Source organism: Pseudorca crassidens, chromosome 20 (assembly GCF_039906515.1).
Source record: "Pseudorca crassidens isolate mPseCra1 chromosome 20, mPseCra1.hap1, whole genome shotgun sequence".
NCBI classification, from domain to species: domain Eukaryota; kingdom Metazoa; phylum Chordata; class Mammalia; order Artiodactyla; family Delphinidae; genus Pseudorca; species Pseudorca crassidens.
Window position 1 is genome coordinate 8,512,828 of NC_090315.1, and position 21,058 is coordinate 8,533,885.

Genomic DNA, 21,058 nt, shown 5'->3' on the forward strand with positions numbered 1-21,058 from the left:
TTCCCAGCATGCCCGCGGTCGGAAGGCCTAAAAAGGGCATGGGATGGGGGGGCGACGCCCGCGCTTACCGAGCAGCCTCTTTGGTTTTGGAGTCACCAATACGACTGTGAAGTCGTTTTTATTTCAGGAAATCGATAGAAAAGGAAGCCCCACCTCTAAAGCTCAGCCGACCGGAAGTGGGGTGTGCAGCTGAGAGTTCGAGAGGTACGAAACCCCCAAACCAGACGTGGTTGGAGCAGTCTGCGCGCCCCGACCCACCACATAGGAAACGTAGGTAACTGGGGAGTAGGTGGCGTCCGGAGGTGAGGAATCGGAGAAAGGATGGGTCTACACTGACAGTGGAGAAGGGCGGTTGTGTAGTCTGGGGGAAAGTGAAGCAAGAAAGAAAAAAGTGAAGCAATGACTGGCGCCGAGATCGGCTGTAAAAAAAGCAAACGTAGAAGTAGCAGAGAGGAGGCGTCTACACTGGGGGATCTAGGGGAGAGATGGACGGACTGTAAGAATAGGAGGCAGTCCACTCTAGAAAGTGGGGACGTGCCCTGGAGGAGGGAGGCTGTCTGTTTGGGAGGGATTGTGGTTGGTCCTCGGTGGGAATGGGTGAGGGGATCATCGGGACGGGGTGGAACTGTGAAAGGGGGTCTACCGTGGGGTAACTGCGGGAGGTAGCGGTCTACAGGTCACTAGCTTCTGTATTGTAATAACTAGAGGGAGGGCTCTACCCTGGAAGTGGGAGTACCTGCCTTGGGTGATGGGGGAAGAACGGGCTTTCAATGGAAGAGGGAAGGTGTACACCGGCGCAATTGAGGGAGGTAGAGGTATCTACCTACACAGAAGAAGCTGGGGAAAGGAGAGGAGGGAGTTCTCGCTGAATTAGAAAGCCTCGCTGGAGGATGGGAGAAGGTCTCCTGTTTGTACCCCAGTAAACTATAGGTGAGAGACCTGCGCCGTGGCACGTGAGGGAGGTCTGGGTGCGGAACCCCTGCACGGGGTGGGCCTGGGAGGCCGCCTGTACCTAGGACCTGTTCTCTGCGCGCAGGCCGGACCATGGGAACACAAAAGCCTCGCATCCTGCCCTGGCTGGTATCTCAGCTGGACCAGGGGCAGTTGGAGGGCGTGGCCTGGCTGGATGAGAGCCGCACGCGCTTCCGCATCCCTTGGAAGCACGGCTTGCGGCAGGATGCCCAGCTGGAGGACTTCGGCATTTTCCAGGTGCGGGCGCGCCGGGCGGGGTGGACTCCGAGGGGGCGGAGGTGCACTCCCAGGGGGCGGGGCCGAGAAGGCGGGATTAGCAAGCATGGAGAGGCCTGCTCTCATTCTGACAGACTGAGGTGGGTGGAGTTAGAACGGGAAGGGGTTTAGTTAGTAGGATCCCGGAACTGGTGTCGGAGAGCAGTCAGGATTAGAGCTGCCAGGTTCCGGTAACGGAATCGGGAAAGTGAAGGAAATGCATCCTGGGGAGTTCGGGGCCTCCGGGGTGAGGCTCTTGGTTGTAGAATTTCTGGGGGCCGGTCTTGGAATATTAGAGGCGAGACTTGGCCCTGAAGCTGAGGTTTCTTACCACCAAATTAGGATACACCGGTGGTGGTAAGCCGAGTTAGAGTGCGAGGGGGCGGGGTTATTATTATAATAATTAATAATATTATATAATATATAATATTATATAATATATATAATATTATATATTATATAATATAATATATATAATATATAATAATATAATTATTATTATTATTATTACAGAGGGTGTCCTGGGGCAGGTTGGTGGCAGAGTTAGACACTCATTAGGACCTGGAAGGCTGGCTTAGAAAGCAAAGGTTTTTGAAGGGTGGTGGTAGGGGGATTCGGGGCGCAGAGAATCTGAGAGTTTGGGGATGGAACCTTGCCAAGTTAGAACGTGTCGGGGGGAGGACGGTGTTAGGACAAGAGGAGACAGGGTTGGGACCCCTGGGGCAAGGTCTAAGTCATCCTCTCCACTATCTTGGTACCACTGGTCCCCTAGGCCTGGGCTGAGGCCAGTGGTGCCTACACTCCTGGGAAGGATAAGCCGGACCTGCCCACCTGGAAGAGGAATTTCCGGTCCGCCCTGAACCGGAAGGAAGCGTTGCGTTTAGCAGAGGACCACAGCAAGGACCCCCACAACCCGCACAAGATCTATGAGTTTGTGACCTCAGGTGTGCTGCAAGTGAGGCTTCACTTAGAGGGATGGGATTTCGACTGTCCCTAGCGCCCCCACTCCACTTCCCACCTTTCTCCACAGGAGTTGGGAACTTAGCTGAGCCAGACACCTCTCTAGACACCAATGGCAGATGCAGTACCTCTGATATCCAGGTAAGAATGCGCCCCGACCATCCTGCTCTCTGCCCCATCCCCTCTCTGTGTCCTCATGGGCCTATTCAGGCCTCATCTTCTTCCCCTGCACCATCACCCCAGGCTCCATTCTGTCCCATGCAGTCTGTCCCCAACCTGACTCAGTGCTGACCCTGTCCCCCCACCCCCTGCCCACAGCCCTCCATGGCTTCCCAGCATCCTCAGGAGAAAATTCAGAGCTTTCAACAGGCATTCAAGGCCCTAATCCACCTTTCTAGAATTTAATAGCTTTCCTCCCTGTGCAGGGTTCTCTCAGCGTTTTGGGAACTCAGAACCTCTCCTTGATCTTGCTGATGTCTGTGCCAGGGGAAGTCCCCTCTGAAATTCTTCCCAGCCCTCTCTGCCCGCGTCTTGCTTGCAGAGAGCCAGATCCTTGGGTGGAATTAGCTGCTCCCCTCAGGCCACTGTAGTGCCCGGCATACATCAAAGCTGTACATACTTTACTGTCTGTGCCCCAGGTTAGAAGCCCCTTGAGGGCAAAGCTCAGGTCTGTCTCCTCTCTGGGTCCCCACATCGCTGAGCACAAAGCTTGGTCCATGGGAAGTCTCCAGAACAAGGCTGTGGAAATACCTGGATCCTTTTTTTTTTTCCTCTCCAGGAAGACATTCTGGAGAAGTTACTGAGCGACATGGACTTGGCCCCAGATGGAGGGCCCTCAAGTCTGACCATGGCCCCTGAGAACCCCCCTCAGCTCTTGCTGGGCCCCAACTTAGATGTCCCTGCTCCTTGCCCAATGCCGGGACCGCCTGAAAACCCACTGAAGCAGCTGTTGGTGAGCGGGGAAGGTGAGCGCCAGCTGTGGGTGGGAGGGGTGGGAGGGGTGGGAGGGGTTAGGGCTGGGCCGCAAGCCCCCTGACGTTCCCTCATTCTCTCTCCCCTTCACATTACTGCTGCTGCTGCTCAGAGTGGGAGTTCGAGGTGACCGTCTTCTACCGGGGCTGCCAAGTCTTCCAGCAGACTGTCTTCTGCCCGGGGGGCCTGCGGCTGGTGGGATCAGAAGCAGGGGACAGGACACTGCCTGGGCAGCCAATAAGACTGCCAGACCCCGCGGCGTCCCTGACAGACAGGGGCGTGACAGACTACGTGCAGCGGGTGCTGAGCTGCCTGGGCGGGGGACTAGCTCTGTGGAGGGCTGGGCAGTGGCTCTGGGCCCAGAGGCTGGGGCACTGCCATGTGTACTGGGCCGTGGGCGAGGAACTCCTCCCCAACAGTGGTCACAGGCCTGATGGTGAGGTGCCCAAGGACAGGGAAGGAGGCGTGTTCAACATGGGGCCCTTCATAGCAGGTGAGTGAGGTGGGGCCTTAGCTCTGCTGTGGAAACGGCAGGCAATGGTGGTTAAAAACTCTGGGGTCAGGAGGTTTGGGATCGAATTCAGACCCTGCTGCTCTGCTTGTGATTGAACCTGTGGGGAGAAGGACTGGACTGCTCTGAACCTCTGGAGTCTAAGGACTGTCTCCTCTCTCTCACCTGCCCAGAGCTGGCAGGAGGCACAGGGCCCAGCGTACAGAAGGTGCTTCGGGGAATTAGCTGCCATAGTCGTTATCATTTATTACAATTATGGTGGAAAGACAGATGCAGGAGAAAGAAATCATTTAGGGCTTTGCTCTCCAAACAGACCTTTCTGCAATGATGCAAATGCTCTGTATTTCCACTGCCCAATATGGTATCCACTAGCTACAAATGGCTACTGAGTACTTAGATGAGGTGAGTGCAAATGAGGAAGTGAGTTTTTTAAGTTTTATTTGATTTTAATTAGATACAATTAAAACTTGAATAGCCGTGGTGGCTAATGGCTACATATTGGACAGCATGGCCTTGAAGGGTTAAAGAGCAGTAACCACCAACCACCTTCAACTCCAGAATCACTGAGCATCCTTGGGGAAGTGGACTCCCCTTCTGGGCCTGTTTCCCCATCCAAATGCTGAGGCTCCAGGAGGTGTGTGTGGAGGCCTACCTTCCAGCCCAGCCCCGATGGAAGGGAGGAGGAACATTTCAGCTTGTGCCAGAACTGGAGGGACTTTCCCCAAATCAATAGCCCCCTGGTCATGGTGGCAGAGATATGTTGAGCTTTAGATCAGGGAGGAAGATGAGGATGTTACTGAGGTTTTGGGGGAGCAGGGAGGGGCAGGTAGAGGGTCTTCTTCCCATCCCTGACTAGGTTCCTGGGCCCCCAGATCTGATTGCCTTCATCGAAGGAAGCAGACGCTCACCACGCTACACCCTCTGGTTCTGTGTGGGGCAGTCATGGCCCCAGGACCAACCATGGATCAAGAGGCTCGTGATGGTCAAGGTACTGCAGCCCCAGGCTCCTGGAGCTGAGGGGTAGATCCTAAAAGGGAGGAGGTTGCTTCTGGGAACTACAACTCCCACAGTCCCCTCGGAGAAACTACAACTCCTAAGAGTCTCTGCAAGTACCAGTTCCTCCTCAGGAGCTTCTGGTGTCCCTCCCACGGCCTCACCCCCAAAGCCTATATTTGCGTTCTCCCAACCATGTGGAAGTTGGTGGACTACAAGTCCTAGCAGCCTGTGTGAGGTACTACAGCTCCCAGGAGTCCTTCTGATCACAAGCTGCTCAGCTCTAGCTTCCAGGAACCCCTCAGCAGCCTCAGCCCTAAGAACCATTTATGGTCTCCCTTGGTGGTGAATATGGGGAAAACTGTAACGCCCAGCAGCCCTGGGCCTAACGGTTCATCCTGGGTTACAGGGGGGGCTGTCGGGAATTGTAGTCTACTCAACCCATCCCCGACAGTAGACGGTGCTGGGTGTTTCCCCTGACTGTTTCTCCCCCACCTCCCTCAGGTTGTCCCCATGTGCCTCAGAGCCCTGCTAGACATGGCACGGGTAGGGGGTGCCTCCTCCCTGGAGAACACTGTGGACCTTCACATTTCTAACAGCCACCCACTCTCCCTCACCTCAGACCAGTACAAGGCCTACCTCCAGGACCTGGTCGAGGACATGGACTTCTAGGTCACTGGGGAGGCCTGAGCCCTCAACTTCCACCTCGACCAATAAACTGGCTCCGGCCATGGTCATCACTTGTCTGTCTGGTGTTCACTTTCCCTGGGCCAGCCCTGACCCAAGTTGGGGGTTATTCCTTCTTAAGGCCCGTTTATCCATCTGTGCAAGCCACTCATATCCTAGGTGCTCACTGCATAAAGGCCAGGCGCTGTGCAGGGGGCAGCTGACACTCCTTACCTCTTCCCTGTGGCCTGGTGAGTTGGTGACAGTCACCCCCATTTTACAGACCAAGACACTGAGGCTTAGAGAGGAGGAAAGTCCACCAAGTAGGAAAATACAAGGCAGGTCAGAATCCAGGTCTGACTGTAAGGGTGCCACTCTTTGAGGGTGACCCTGGGGCTCACTCTGGAACGCCCGTCTTGCCTATGAACAGTTCAGGCCGACGTCCAGTAAGCACAGAGCCTTTCGCCTGCCTGTCCTGCCTGTCAGGGGCCTTGGGTCCCCTCCCAACTCCTGCTAGGTGACCTCAGGCAAGTCCTTCTCCTTTCCGGGCCCTGGGCTCCCCTCCATGTGGGCCTGCGAGGGCCAGTTGTAAAGGAATTCTGAGCCTACCCCCAATCGGAACCCACCCTCCCCCCGCAGCCTGGCTGCACCCACCTCTCCTCACCGCGCCTGGGTTCTGGGTAACAGGGACTGATGGAGGCCAGCACAGCCCTGATTCACTGTGTGGCCCTTGCTGCTCCATGCCTCAGTTTCCCTCTCCGTCTCGGGGGAGTCAATTAGATCACCCCAGCCTCATAGGACTGGTTAAAAAAAAAAAAAAACTGAATGGAGGACAAAGATCCTGTTTCTGGGGCAATTCCAAGGTTAGACAAATAGCACCTAGACGCCCTGAGCTGGGCAGACACTGGTCAGGTGGGGCAGGGACCTCTCCCTCCCATCACCACCACTCTGTATCAGTAGCAACGGCTTCCTATGTGCCAGGTCCGGTTCGAAGTGCTTCGCCCGCCTGCGTCTTTCTTAATCCTCACAACACCCACTTTATAGACGAAGAAACAGGCCCAGTGAGAGGAATGCACTTTTCCCAAGTCACACTGTCTACTTCCCCGCTAACCACCCTCACACTTGGGCCAAGGCTCCTCCTCAACCCTTTCCCAAACTGGACTCTGAAAAGAAAGGGCTAAAAGTCCTGGGGCTCAGGGGTAACATTTCATGAAATCTTTAATGAAACTGGGGTAGGGGCACGAACAGAGGGGAGGGGCAATGGGCACAGGCTTGGGGCGAGGGAGATGGCAGTGGGGCTGGGCAGGGGGCTCTCCTCTTTCCCGCAGCAACCCTCCCCCAATCATCCCACTGACAGGGGAGGGACGTAGGGAGGCAGAGCCATAAATATGTCCAGAATTCCAGAGAGACAGCGAAGGAGGAAAGGGGCGGCTGGGGATCTCAGAGAGGGGGCAGGGGCAGGCCCGGGCCGCCCTTGTCAGGGGGTCCCGGCTCCTTGGGCGGCCGTGGGGGCCCCGGAGGGTCCCCTGGCTTGCGGCCGTGCTTGCGGAAGTAGCGGTAGCGTTGGACGTAGGCGCGCACCAGGTTGCTCACCTTCACCGGGTTGATCTCCCCACTTTTGCTGTGGCAGATCTGGGGGGCAAGGGGCAGCTGCAGTCACTGCCAGTCCCCATGGTCCCCTGCACCTGGACTGCTGAGCACAGCTGGGGACTGGGATGGGAACCCCTCCACCAAAATCCAGGCCAACATCCCTACTTGTCCCCCTGATGCCAGCAGAACAGGCCCAGGTGGGCTTGAGGCATCCTGTCACCCTCTCGCCTTCCAGAGTGACCCACTGCCCCTCTGTCTCCCCATCTCTGTACGCCTGTCTGCTCACGTCCATCACTCCGTCTCATCCTCTCCCCACCTCTGCGCATCTTGTCCCCCTCTGGGCCCCACCTTGTGGACGGCCTTCCTCAGGATGTCCTTGTACTCCTCCTTGGTGATGTCCTTCTTCTGATAATACGGCTTGATGGCCAGCTTCACCTCCTCTACTGCCCGCTCCTGCGTGTGCAGCTTCTTCAGATACTGGCGGGGGTGGCGACAGTGGGAAGAAGGGACAGCAAAGGCCAGGTGAGTTACTGCAGAACCCCTACCTCCACTCACCTGCCCACCAGCTCAGACTTCTTGACCATCCAGCTACTCCCAGAGGTGGAAATCCTGCTTAGGGTCTGCCCTGTTCTCCCCTTGCTACAGTCGCCCCAGACCCCAGGCCAGGCCTGGGCCTCTCAATGTCACTAGCATCTCCTCCAGGCTGGACCCTGGGCTGTCCCAGGAGTCCATGACCAGGACCCATGTGTCCCCTGCCCTTACAGTCTGGTAGGGAGACAGACCTGAGCCAGGCGGCTGTTCCCTACCATCCCAGAGAAGATGGGGGCAGGTAAACTGAGGCCTGGGAAGGGCAGGACACCCCAGCCTTCAGGGCCAATATCTCCCATGAAACACAAATGCCAACTGTTGGGTGAGCTGCTGGGGGAGCCACGGCCACCCCGGGGGGACTCTTCAGGCCTCCCTAGCCCCACAGGAGTGGGTTTCTAAATATGCGGCCAAGAGAAAGGGATTGTGTCCTGCACCCGTCTCACACGGGGAGAGAGAGGACGTTGGCAGAGAACAGACAGGGCAGCCTCACTGGCGGAACAGGGACCTGCTGCTCGTCTCAGGGCCTGTACTGTCCCTGTCCCGCAGCCCATGGCACAGGCCATGGACAAGTACACATCAAAGCTGTGGCCCCACCTCCGTTTATACGGGGCTTATAACACGGGGGTTTGTTCTGCTTTCCTTCTGGCTCTGTATGTGGGGTGCGAAAAGGGTGAGCAGCGCCATCATCTGGTGACAGGGCCATAGCGACCAGCAACCAGACCCACCCAAAAGGTACACAGCCCCAAGGCCCAGGAGGAGGAGCCAGATGTAGTGGGGGGAGGGGGGGCCTGTTTGCCCTGCACCCATTCTTCCTCCCTCCGTCCAGGAACAGATGCTTGATTTTTTGTTTGTAAACCATCCCGAGCCCCCCTTACACAAAAAGATCGGGGTGAGAGAGGTATAGATGACCAAAGAGTAGACTGTAGTAGATATATGTATAAACATGCGTGTGTTTATATCCATATCTCTTTCTTTCTTTCTCTCCCTACCTCCATCCCATCTCTATACGAAATTCTTTAAAAACCTGTCTAGCACCGCTTTCCCAATCATCTAATCAAGTGAAAGTTTAGTTCCTTACAATTTAGTGATTTCAGTTTTATCTAAGTCCTCATCTGCTGGCATCAGTCTCTGGCATTCTCCTCGGGCCCCTGCATCTCAGTATCTGCCTGCGTTCTCTGCAAAACTGTCACCACTAACCCACCTCTCCCAAGCCCAGTTCACCTTGTCTGTGTCACCACGTCCCTCGGAGCTGCTGCTGCCCTCTCTCTTGTCAGACGCTGCAGCCAGCCCAGTGGGGGTGGGAGGGGTAGAGCCACAGCCCCCCAGGGGGAGGCTGCCAGGGAGCAGGTAGCTGGAGGGGCCAGGGGGCAGACCCAGAGAGGTGGGCACAGGAGCTGGCGTCACCCCCAGACTTGAGGGGGGCTTCCTGTGGCTGAGGATCTGTGGGAAAAGGTTGGAGGATAAGCAAAGGGAGGTGGAGGGGAGGACGGAACATGTACCCCTATTCCCACCCTGATTTCCCAACAGTCCCAGAGGCAACAGGCTCCTCTTCTGGCAGATACCTTGCCCCAAAGCCTGCTGGGAGCTGAAGTTCCTCTCCTAACCCGAAACAGGGGACAAGAGAAGGGGCTGCGGGGACTCTTCCCCAAGGAAGCCCACCTGGTTGGTGGCCTGGATCAGCTCCTGGGCCTTTGCTCGGCTTGCCAGATTGGCTTCTTCCATCTTGAAGAGAAGTGCAGTCACTGCAGTAGGTGGAGAGTGGACGACAAGGATCGGGAGTTGACGCAAGAGAAGAGGGTGACCCTCACCCAGCCACGTGCCACCTCCCGCCCCGGGCCCCCAGACAGGCTATAAGGTCTCAGGCTCATAACTGGGAAAAGGGGCCTCAACCACCAAGAGAACCAGCCCCCACCCTGTATGTTCTTAGGACTCGAGGTGTGTGGGGGGCAGGGGTGGGGGTGGCGTGTGGCCAGGGTCACACAGTGACGAGTTGGTCCCGAGCCCCCATAGCCTCTCTCCCCAGCTCTGCAGTCTAGCAAAGGCTCCTGCCATCCCGTAAGGGATACTGCTCCCTGCTCCCCGATTCCGGTCCCTCTACCAAGCCTACCCCAGTCTACCTCTAGGTGGACCCCAGGACACACCCCACTCCTCCAGTCTCTGCTCAACTGGCTGCCCGCTGCTCCCATCTGCCCAGTGCTCTCCCAGTGCACCCAAACATCGTGGAGCCTTCTGGACAGACCCTGACTGGCCCTTACCCACCCAAGGCCCTCCCAGTCCTGGTCACTATACCCACCCCTTCCAAGGTATCTCCACTGCCTCCAAGTTTGTCCCCACATGACCTCCTCCCTGATCCTGCCTGTCCACCCTAATGTGCCCCGGCCCCCCCAGGGGACACTCACAGGCCAGGACACCGCTGGTAGTGCAGTCTACACCAGCGGGCAGGTTCCAGGGCATGGGTGGGGGCAGCGTGGGCAGCTGGGAGACACGGGGGGCTGGTCCATCCTCCGCCCCCGAGTCGCCAGCCGTGGACCCCGCACTAGGGGCGGTGCTGGGAGCGGCCGCAGCCGTGCTGGTGGCCGTGCTGGTGGCCGGCTGCTGCTCCTCCTCCTCCTCCTCCTCCTCCTCTTCCTCTTCCTCCTCCTCCTCCTCCGCCCCACCTCGGACTCCAGCCTCCTCAGCGGCCTCTTCTGGCAGGAAGGAGACCTCAGGTGTCTTGCAGCTGCTATCCACAGTCTGCGAGTCGGGCGTGAGAGCAGGGGGTGGAGGGGCCGCCTTGGGGGGCGGGGTGCTAGGGGCCTTCGCTGCCCGCTCTTCCCCGGACCAGGAAGTCTCCTCAGCCCCTTTGGCTCCCGCCGCCTGGCTGCAGCTGTCCGCCTTGGACTTCTTCAGCGTCGCAGGGCCACTGCCGCCACCGCCACTGCCCCCACCGCTGCGGATCTTTTTCCTGGTCTTGGATGGCTTGGTCTTTCCCTTGGTCCCCTTGGCTTTCTTGGCCCCAGCCTTGGCCTTGACCTTGGTCTTTTTGGGCTTGGTGCTGCCCTGAGCTGCTTTGGCCACCTCAGTAGGGGCCCGCTCATCCGGCTTGAGGAAGGGGGAGCGGCTCTCTCGGTCTCGGCTGAACTTGACTCCGATGGAGCCCAGGCCAGCAGACGTGGCCTCCTTGGCTGATGTGGTGCTGCTGACACCCTCTCGGATCAGAACAGCCACCTTGGACTGTAGCTTCACCTTCCGGGAGGATGAGGAGGACGACGAGGACGAGGAGCCTGAGCCGCTGCTGACAGGTGGCTTTGGCGGGGGCCCTGAAGAGGGCGCCAACTCCTTGGGGGGCCGGGCCTTCTTGGATGACCTGTCCCTGTCCCTATCTCTGTCCCTGTCCCGGTCCCGATCCCCCCCATCCAGTGCCTTCCGTCGTGATCCCTTCTCCCGGGAGGAAGAGGAGGAGGAGGCCGCCCCAGAGCGGCGCCGGTCCTTCTCACTGCTCTTGCCTCCCCGCTCCTCGGCGCTCAGTCCCTCGGAGTCGTATAGGACCTCGCGCTTGGGCGATGAGGCCGGAGCCGGTGAGGGGCCTCGGGGGTCAGGCTTGTCCGGCCGGCCCACGGTGATGGTCCGCTTGATGGCAAAGAGATCGTGGTCCGTGAGGTCCTGGATGGAGGGCGGCACGGCCCCCCGGCGGCGGCTGTCTCGCTCTCCGCCCAAGGAGGTGGAGCCGGAGGGCGGCTGGGCCGGGGCAAGGCCCTTCTCACTGTCCCCAGACCGCTTCTCGCCCCGGGACCGCGACCGTTTCTTCTTCTTCTTGCTGCCGCCGCCATCCCGGTGCTTGCCGCGGTGCCGCTCGCGCCTGGAAGACGACGACGAGGAGGTGGCCGGGGGCGGGGAGTTCGAGCGCCGCCGCCGCCGCCTTTTCTCCCGAGACCGGGACCTGCGGCTGCCTCCGCGGCGCCGGTCGGTGCTCCGCGAGCGGCGGCGGGCGGAGCGGGACCGCGAGCGGCGGCGGGCGGACGACGAGGCGTGGGAGCCCGGCTTGCGGTCCCGGGAGCGGTGCTTCTTGGGGTCCCAGGGGGAGGCCGGGGCCGGCGGGGCGGGCTGAGCGCCGGAGGAGGACGAGGCGGCCTCCTTGGCCTCACCGCCGCTCCTCTTGCGCTCCCGCCTCGACTTCTTGCGGGTGGGCGGGCCAGTGGGGGCAGCGGAGGCGGGGGCGGCGGCCGGGGAGGGCGAGCGCTGCCGGTAGCGCTCGCGCCGCTGGGTCAGGATCTTGCGGCGCAGGTCCAGGCCGCCCCAGCGCGCGTCCGCGGTGGGCGGGGCGGGGGCCGGCTCCCCAAGGTCCACCTGCAGGGCGCCCTCGCCGTCGGACTCCGCGTGCAGAGACAAGAAGTCGTCCCCCTCGGGGGCCCGGGGGGCGGGCGGCGGGGGCGGGGGCTGGGCCGCAGCGGGGGCCGGGGCCGCCGGAGGGGGTCGTGCGGCCCGGCCGCCGGCCCGGAAGAGGGAGAGCGCCATCCTGGGCTCCTCCTCAGGCTGGACAATCTCGCCCTCCTCAATCTCTGAATCGCCCGGTGGCAGCAGAGGGGGCGGGAGGGCGGCGCCACCGGCCGTCACCACCTCCACGGAGACCTTGCCTTCCCGACAGGCCTCCGCCTCAGTCCCCACCACAAAGACGCGCCGGCGGGTGGCTCCGTCGGCCCGGGTGGAGTCGGCCTGGGGCGGTGTGCCAGGGGCTGGAGTCGGCTGCAGGGGCTGGGGGTCCGGGCCCGGGCTCTCGTCACCTGGGAAGTCCTGGCTCAGGCTGTTGTCGTCGTAGATGCCCGCCAGGGTCTCTGAGATGCGGCTGATGCTCTGGGACAGGGCTTCCTCCTCCTCTTCTTCCTCTTCTTCCTCTTCCTCCTCTTCCTCCTCCTCCTCCTCCTCCTCAGGTGAGGGGGTCCCCGCCGATGAGCTGGGGTTGGAGCCAGTGGGCTCGAAGGGGTCGTACTTCTGCTCTGGAGCAGGCGGTGGGGAATAGGCCTCGTCGGTGGGGTGGAAGGGGTCATAGATATCAAACCGGGGTGCAGGAGGGGCCGGGGGGGCCGGGGGTGGTGGAGGGGGAGGCGGGGAAGGGGAGGATGATGAGGGGGAAGGGGAAGGCGAAGAGGAGGCAGAGGAGGGGGCAGGGGGCGGAGCAGGGCCCCCGTCTCCAGTGCCCAAGGTGAGGAGGTGGCGGGCACAGGTGGGTCGAGAAGAGTGAGACTGCGGAGAAACTGCAAAGGAAGAGCGGAGACAGGGTGGCAGTCAGGTGCCTGTCCCAGTGCAGCGGAGGGGCCCGCAGGCAGGTCAGCACCCCATCTGCTGGTCCCCCTCGCTCAGCACTCGCCACACCAGCAGGCACTGCTTCCAGTGCTTCACGTGTGTCAACACATAAGATGCTCCTAACAACAGTACCTACGCTCCACGCTGTAGGTACTGCGACCCGGGGTCCCAGGAGGAAACTGCAGCACAGAGAGCTGTGGCATCTTCCCCTAGAGCACAGTCAGCAGGGGGGAGTCAGGATGCAAACTCGGTCAGTGTGGCCTCCGAGCCCGCACTCTCATATCTACCGGAGATGTAAGCTGGCCTGCGGCCTAAGACCGCCCTGACCAATGACAGCAGTGATGTTCCCGCAGGAGGCACAGGCTGGGATGGGAGAGCCAGGGTTCCAACCTAGGATCACCTGCAGGGGTCAAGCCCTGGCCTGATGAGCCAGCTGCCTCTTGAGGGAATCTATCCCTTTGTACAGGAGGCCTAACGTGAGGCTGAGAAGGTGAAACTCCCTCTCCAGAGTCAGAAAGTGGCAGAGCTGGTGAGCCCTGAGAGCCCGAGTCCTCACCGTGCCCCCGCCACTCTGTGATGAGCCCCATCCCAGGGGCGACATCTGCTTGGGACTCAGACATCACTGACCGGGCCAGGCATCGTGCTGTCCTCCGTTATTTTGTCCGCCCTCCCGAGACCTTGCTTTCGAAGCACTCCACGGTCTCAGCACCACAAGTCACACATGTGGAGACAACTGATCGAGGCTGCCCCCGGGGCGGATGACGGGGCCAGGATTCAGACACACACATCAGAGTCTGGAGGCCACTCTCTCAACCACATGTAACTGCCAGGATCCTGCCCCAGTAAGGACGCCGGCATGGTCACATGAACAATGCCAGGGAAGCCCGGGGCTAAGAAGGCAGCACCAGAGCCACCTCCCCACCCGGATCCCAGGCTCCAGCCCTCTCCCGCAATATGCCCGAGGGCAAGCAACTCAACTGCTGTCTGCCTTGGTTTCCTCATCTATAAAAGGGGAGTTTGCTCATTCATTCAACACATTTCTTCTGATCATCAATCTGACAGACGCGGCTTGGGGTATAGAACAGAACCGCAAACGAGAGACAAAAATCCCTGCCTTCAAGGACTTGCTGAGCACGAACTCTGACTACCCGGGCTGTTATTACCACCACCTGAGGCAAAAACCACGTCTGCAGATCGTAGCAGTCTGCAAACTCGAGACATCCGCTTCCTTATAAATAGTTTTTTTTAAAGGACTATGGGTGAGTTCTTCTTGCGTTCTTAGTATTTTCCAAACGAAGACCAAAAAACACTTGGAATAAGAAAACAAAACACAGGGACTTCCCTGGTGGTCCAGTGGGTAAGACTCCGTGCTCCCAATGCAGGGGGCCCGGGTTTGATCCCTGGTCGAGGAACTATATCCCGTATACATGCCGCAACTAAGAGTCCTCATGCTGCAACTAAAAAAAAAAAAAAAAAAAAAAATCCCGCACGCCACAACTAAGACCTGGCACAGCCAAAATAAATAAATATTTTAAAACAACAACAACAACAAAAACCCAAAACATAACCCCAGAGTCCTGCTGAAAACAGCTATTAGGTTCCAGACACAGCTACGGATAGCACTTAAAGCCCAAGGGCCAAATCCCACACATCACCTGTTTTTGTAAATAACATTTGATTGGAACCCTGTCCCACTCACTTGTTTACTTATCCCCTATGGCTTCTGGTTTTAAAAGAAATGAAGAGGGAGTTCCCTGGTGGCCTAGTCGTTAGGATTCTGGGCTTTCACTGTTGAGGCCCGGTTCAATCCCTGGTTGGGGAACTGAGATCCCACAAGCCATGCGGTGCGGCCAAATAAATAAGTAAAATTTAAAAAAATAATAAAAGAAATGAAAATACTTTTGTGGGCCCCTAAGAGTGTGGCGGCCCCCTAAGAGCATGGTAGGCCCCAGGCACCATGTCCCCTGAGCCTAAAGGATAAGTAAGTCACCCCAGATCTGTGAGAAAAGAGAAAGGACGAGGATGGGATTTCCCTGGTGGCGCAGTGGTTAAGAATCCTCCTGCCAATGCAGGGGACACGGGTTCGAGCCCTGGTCCAGGAAGATCCCACATGCCGCAGAGCAACTAAGCCCATGCACCACAGCTACTGAGCCTGCGCTCTAGAGCCCGTGAGCCACAATTACTGAAGCCCACGCGCCTAGAGCCTGTGCTCCACCAACAGGAGAAGCCACCACTGCAGTGAAGAGTGGCCCCCTGCTTGCCACAGCTAGAGAAAGCCCACGCGCAGCAGTGTAGACCTGACACAGCCAAAAATACATAAAGTTAAATCTTAAAAAAAAAAAAGGACAAGGAAAACGTGAACTGGTTCAGAGGGTGTGCAAGCCTCTGGCAGAACAGTTGCTCGTCGCTGACCTTCTGCTACGTCTTCCTCTCCCCTCCACCCCTCCCCAGATATTACGTGGCAGAAGGGAAGTCTAAACCCAGGGTTCTCATCAGGGTCCCGGGGGATCTGCAGCAGCATCACTGGGGAGTTAGTTAGAAATGCAAATTCCCGGGCCCTACCAACTCCAGGCCTGCTGCATCAGAAACCCTGGGGATGGGCCTAGTGACCTGTGGATTAACAAGTCCTCCGTGGTGATTCTGATGCCCTTTCGAGTTTGAGACCCTCTGCTCTACACTGCTCAGGGGCTTACCACCGTGTGCAGCAGGGCTAGGGAGCAGACTCTCCCTCGGGCAGGTGCACATCGCAGAAGTCAAAAACTTGCACTTTACACACAGAAGGCCCCGGGCTCAGGGCCACCACTAAGCAACTGGCTGTGCCACCTCGAGCAAGAGACTTCCCTCTTTCAGACTCTTCTCTTCCTGGAGTCGGAGATGCTGACAGTCCCCCGTCCTGGGGAGACGAATTCCTAACGCAGTTACACTGATATTCAGAAGCCCCGGACGCACGCTAACTGCTCCCACATGGTAGCTCTCACATCAGTTTTAACTTTAATTACATCTGCACGTGCATACAACCTTTACTTAAGTCTAACAGGAGAAAGACATGACAGTACAGATTTTGTCTAAATGACGTACTCAGCACCGCTACTACTACCAACAACAGCTAACGCTCACGCGACGCCGAGGCTGACTGCCTGCCAACTCAGCCCTGGTCCCACATACCCGTTTTGCCCGTCCTCCAGGCCCTGACACGGGGCAGCAGGCTGGGTACAGGAAGGGGGACTGGATCCCTGTCCCCAATTCGGACCTCGGCCACCAGCTCCAGCATGTCCTCGCTTCTGCAAGACAGGGGATGAGTGAGCCTCAGAGGTGCGTCCGACTCCCACGACAGGGGCCTCTCCCACTCCAGCTGCCCAGATACTCACTCGCCAGGCCGCAGGTCCAGGTGGCTGGGAACCCAGGTATCCGGGGGATCCAGGATGCTCACCAGCCCCGCGAGGAGGCCATCGGCAGCCACGTCCAACACCTGGAATAGGCCAGGAGGGGCTCCACCCTGTCCCTGCTTGTGTGAGGGCCCACACAGGCCCTAAGCTCTCAGTAACCCAGACATCTGAGACCCCATGAGAACACGAGGATCCAACTGACTCCTCAACCTGACTGCCTCCAGGACCCAAGGGACCAGGCCTCAGAGCCTCCAACACTGCCCCCAATCAGCACCCCAGACACAGAAGCCTGGGTCCCCAACTCCATTTCCCCATTTCAGGGATCCAGGCCCCAGTGAGCTTCCTCCCCCAGCCCCAGAAGTCCAGGTCCCTAGCCCCCTCTTCTTACTCACAGAAGCCGTGTCAGTCCCCCCTGATTCCTGGGAACGGGGCTCTGAACGTGGGCTCCGACAGCGCCTCCATCGAAGGCCATGACACCGAGAACCATCTGGAGAGAGATTTGCATGGGGTTTGGAGACAGGGGACTAGTTGCAGAGACCTTGCTTGGCAGAGGAAAAAGAGCCTGCCTAGCTCTTGACAAAGGAACCAAGCTCCTGCCTACTCTCCCGGCCTCCATCCAACCGCTTCCCAACCTGGGTCCCAGAAGGACTTCCCAACACCCTTTTGAGGCACCAACTCTCTCACCCATTTGTCCTCCCAGCCACCCTCAGGATGAAGTCCAGACAAGTCAGCTTGGCCTTTAAGCCTTGCTGTGACCCAGTCCCCATGGAGCAATCCTGCTTCCCTTCCCACCAACATCCTCTGCCCACCAGCCCCAAAGACCCACAACTTGGTCCAGCAACGTGGTCCCTGTGCTGTGTGCCTGCTGGTGCCGCCCCCACCTATCAGGCTTTCCTCTTCACCAGACAATGCTCAACAGCCTTAGAGACACAGGTCCCCTGTCACCTCCTCACTGAAGCCTTCCTGGACCCCATCTCCCTCCACACCAGCTTAGCTGGGCCTCCTGCCCTCTCACGGTGCCTCGGGCTACCTCTGTGCTGGGACTGTGTCTCCCCTCTGCCAGACTGTGAGCCCCTCCAAGACGGCCACAGAGTCCAACCCATCTTGGGCTCCCTGTGCCAGCACAAGGATGGCACCCAGGAGGCCTCGGGAAAGCGTATATGAATGAGATTAGGAGAAAGAATGCAGAGATGGGGCAGGGGGCTGGGAAGAACCAGAAGCTGTCATACCTTTATCATTTGGCAGGTCCCCCTGCAGGGAACTTCCCACAGCCTGCTGAATGGCCCGCTGAAGGAAAAGTGAGGGTGAAGGGGGTGGAAAGAAAGAGCAGTCAGGGGATGCATGCGGAAGGTCACAAGCTCTGCTGCTGGGAGACAGCCATTCCAGACACCCCTACAACCAGACTCAAACCCTACAGACAGGCCAAGAGTCCTGGCCCCCCAACCCCTCCTTTCCCAAGGGTCCAGGAGTCAGGGCCCTGGAATCTGGACTCCCGGCCCCTCCCTCCCTCGGCCCCAGGCGTCTGGCTGCCTCACCAAGATAAAAGCAGAAGGAGAAAGCGTAGGGTCTCTGTCTGGCGGACCGTCACCCCGATCCTCGCCTGACTCCTCTGTCTTCCCTCGAGACTCATCTTCTTCCTCCATGGTCACCTGGTGGTGGAGGCGGGGGAGAGTCTGGAGTAGAGGCTGGTGGGCAGGGCACGGTGGTGCCAGGTGGCGGAAGGAGAGGACGGACATGAAGACCTCAGGGGCCTCCAACACTGTATCCCCTTCAGCATCCCTCCTCTCCTCCACCGCATCCCAGGCCCGGGCAAGTACCAGGCCCAGTGCAGACACTAGAGGGACTGGAGCAACCCTCTTCCCTTGTCTGAATTTGTTGCCTCCTCTGCCAAAGGGAGGCCTTCCCGGCCTATTTCCACACACCCCTCCCCAGTTCCCGCACCTTCCCCCTTTAAGACCTCACGGGAGCCTGCCTTCATGGGAGCCAAGACTCTTTTCTGTTGAGTTGTGATTTCAAACACTGCCCCGATGTCTCATAAACCCACCTTTCCCAAACCGAGATACGTGCCAGTGTGCTGGGTGCGCCTCAAACACCACGCCACTTCCTAAAGCATCGATTCTCCTCGATGGTGAGGGACCCAACAAAATGTATTTACACACAGAGGATGGAGCTATAATAGAATGAGCTACAAAACCAGTACGCCACTTTGAAAACGAAAACACGAACTTCAGGAATGCTGTCCACTAGACGCCGCAGGGAGCACCCTCCGATCACCTGTCTGCCCCTTGTGTGGAAGTGCGGCGCAAGGCTTTGCCATGTCACAGAAATTCTTAGGTTATACAGAAGGTGAAAAATCACTCTTCAGACTGATGGGGATTTTGATTAGGGCTTCAGAAAATATGAAGATTTCAGCTATAGGCTTCCCTGCAACTGTCAAGTCTCCTACTCTGCAGACAATAAATATCTGGTCCCACAGTTCCTGGAAAGCTTCAAAACCCCTAACCCTCAACGCCGTGTGCTTAGCTCTAAGTGGGCCCAATAGGAGTATCTAAGTCAGAGAAAGCCTGTGAGAATTGAAAGGAGACAGACTCCTGACACAGAGTAACAATACAGAGTAACAATAATTATCATGGGCTATATACAGAGTAACAATATTTTTTGCGGTACACGGGCCTCTCCCGTTTCGGAGCACAGGCTCCGGACGCGCAGGCTCACCGGCCATGGCTCACGGGCCCAGCCGCTCCGCGGCACGTGGGATCTTCCCGGACCGGGGCACGAACCCGTGTCCCCTGCGTCAGCAGGCGGACTCTCAACCACTGCACCACCAGGGAAGCCCTATCATCGGCCTTTAACGCCCAGGTTTCCCCTACTTCGGTCTCCCCTACACCCTCGGTTGCATACCTGCCAAAAAAAAAAAAAAAAAAAGATCTCGGCCCTGGTCTCCCTCGTACCAGATTTTCAGAAAGCTCTCCCATGCTGCCTCCTGGCTCTCTAAGAGCCTGCAGTTCCTTCCCGAACTCCCACAGACAACTCTCACCCTGATAAGCCCCTCTGGACAGTTCCCAGCCCTGGCGCTGCTCTTCGGCACCTGGGTGGGGGTGGGGGGAGCACACGCTATGTAGAACAGCGCTGTCACATAAGAGAAGCTTAATCAAGATGTGCTGACTACAGACCCACAGAGCCCCAAACCCTCTGTAGAATGAACATCCTCCCTTGCCCATTCACACATGCCCCGGGATTTGCAGACACACCCCCGGCTCCTTAGGTCTTTTATACCTGAGAAGCCTCTGCAGACGCTGCTAGGTCCCTCTAGATCAGTTTCCCAAACTACAAACTTGATAGCAGTTCAGTGCTTTACAAATAGCTTGTTATCAAAGCAAATCGAACACAGTAGAAGATTCTTCACAATACATCACAAGTAAATGAAAATACTAATTAATGGGACTTGGGTATGAAATTCATATGACGGTGTACACTGGGTCTCAATGAAAAAATGTATTTCTCACTGTAGATCAAGGTCAAAAGAGTTTGAAAATCACAGCACTAGAGGAGTCTAGACGATCCTATAGACTTTCCCAGACCAAGGAGGACTAATTCTAACTCTCTCTGTAGCCCCAGGGCCACGCAGAATTTTTCAACATTGTGCATTTGAATTACTTTCTAAGGGCAAGTACAATACAGCTGGGCAAATTTTCCAATACTCTTCATTGTCTTATTCTCCATGCAATTATATGGCCCCCCCAAAGGCATTCGAATTTGCAGTCACACTCAAAGCCACCTAGATGGTTCCAGGTTCTTCTAACTGCCCCCAGCCTCCTGTCACCCAGACTAGACACTCCCCAGACAGCTGGAGACCCATCCAGGCCTCTCAGAACATCTCAGTATTTGCCTCTCTCCCTTCGTGAGTACATCCCGCTCCTCTGGGTATCTATAAAAGACTTCCTATCCCTGGAACAGTTCTTCCAGGCCCAGCTATATGGCCCCAGACCCCTGTAGGTGAGCCGCATCCTCAGGTCAGCACATGTAGACACTTCCCAGCCCTAACAGACATACCCTAGGCGCTATAGTTGGCTCTGCAGATACTCCCCAGCTCTTGCAGATCACCTTCACCCCGGGACATATCTCAAGATCTCAAGATGGCCCCAGAACCCTCTAAACAGACCCTAGCCTCCGGTCAGCTCATAAAGACGATCAACAGTGCCTACAAAAATGACCCAAGCCAGCTATATGATGGAAGGCAGGCTTCAGTCTCAGTCCAGGCCCTGTGGACGCCCCCAATCCTCTCGGGGACGCCCCGTAGATGCCCCCCGGGACCACAGACGCGTCCCGGGGCCTTCAGAAGGCCCTCCGCTCGGCGCCAGGCGCCGCCGCCGCTACCAGGCCCGAGGCCGACCCGCTAAGCCCTCTAGGCCCTGCGGCGTGCCGGGAGGACCCCGGGACAACTAGCGACCCGACTCCGCCCCGCCCACCCCGATAGGCCCGAGCCCCGCGGCCCGGACCGCCGCCGCCATCTTACCCCGCCGCTCGGGCTGCGGCTCCGGCCCCGGCGCGGGGCGGGGCGGGCTGGGGCGGGGCTCGCGAGCAGAGGGAGGAGAGGGGTGGAGCTAAAACACCGCCGAGCTTGCCGGGACTTCAAGTATCGAGCACGGTGCCGTGAAGGCTGGTGGGAAGGCTCCGGACTCAGTTTCCCAGCAACCAATAGGACACATAGGCCGGGTGCGCGCGACGCACGCCGGGAGGCGTAGTCCGCGCGTCGCCTCCGCTGCGCGGGGACAGCAAGCGGGGTGAGGGGTGAAGTGGGCGGGGTTGCGGTAGGCCGCGATTAGGCCCCAAAGTACCCAGCACGCGCGCGGAAAGAGCGGCGGAAAAGGAAGTGACGGAAAGA

The 21,058-nt window shown here is 58.3% G+C and overlaps 2 protein-coding genes across 18 annotated transcripts; one reads left to right on the top strand and one right to left on the bottom strand.

Annotated features, from left to right (window-relative positions):
* The first annotated feature begins 38 nt into the window (after positions 1 to 38).
* On the top strand, positions 39 to 5,862 carry IRF3 (interferon regulatory factor 3). Of its 6 annotated transcripts, none has more exons than XM_067718467.1 (8): positions 39 to 302; positions 1,037 to 1,209; positions 2,000 to 2,171; positions 2,258 to 2,328; positions 2,966 to 3,152; positions 3,272 to 3,652; positions 4,543 to 4,658; positions 5,286 to 5,726. In XM_067718467.1, the coding sequence occupies exons 2-8, from the start codon at positions 1,045 to 1,047 to the stop codon at positions 5,709 to 5,711; spliced, it is 1,518 nt and encodes a 505-aa protein (XP_067574568.1). In that variant the 5' UTR covers positions 39 to 302; positions 1,037 to 1,044; the 3' UTR covers positions 5,712 to 5,726. The 6 variants fall into 6 exon arrangements, with proteins under 6 accessions (XP_067574568.1, XP_067574571.1, XP_067574569.1 ...); XM_067718470.1 differs by having other exon boundaries at positions 39 to 270; XM_067718468.1 differs by having other exon boundaries at positions 39 to 204.
* Positions 5,863 to 6,522: 660 nt separating this feature from the next.
* SCAF1 (SR-related CTD associated factor 1) lies at positions 6,523 to 20,846 on the bottom strand. Of its 12 annotated transcripts, none has more exons than XM_067718447.1 (11): positions 20,690 to 20,846; positions 17,709 to 17,822; positions 17,403 to 17,460; positions 16,566 to 16,660; positions 16,156 to 16,289; positions 15,953 to 16,068; positions 9,907 to 12,738; positions 9,167 to 9,249; positions 8,729 to 8,947; positions 7,268 to 7,396; positions 6,523 to 6,961 (listed from the first exon to the last, which is right to left on the bottom strand). In XM_067718447.1, exons 2-11 carry the CDS (start codon positions 17,814 to 17,816, stop codon positions 6,770 to 6,772), a joined length of 3,966 nt encoding a protein of 1,321 aa, XP_067574548.1. In that variant the 5' UTR covers positions 17,817 to 17,822; positions 20,690 to 20,846; the 3' UTR covers positions 6,523 to 6,769. The 12 variants fall into 12 exon arrangements, with proteins under 12 accessions (XP_067574548.1, XP_067574550.1, XP_067574555.1 ...); XM_067718449.1 differs by having other exon boundaries at positions 17,709 to 17,858; positions 20,690 to 20,743; XM_067718454.1 differs by lacking the exon at positions 20,690 to 20,846 and adding an exon at positions 20,227 to 20,647.
* Positions 20,847 to 21,058: the final 212 nt, after the last annotated feature.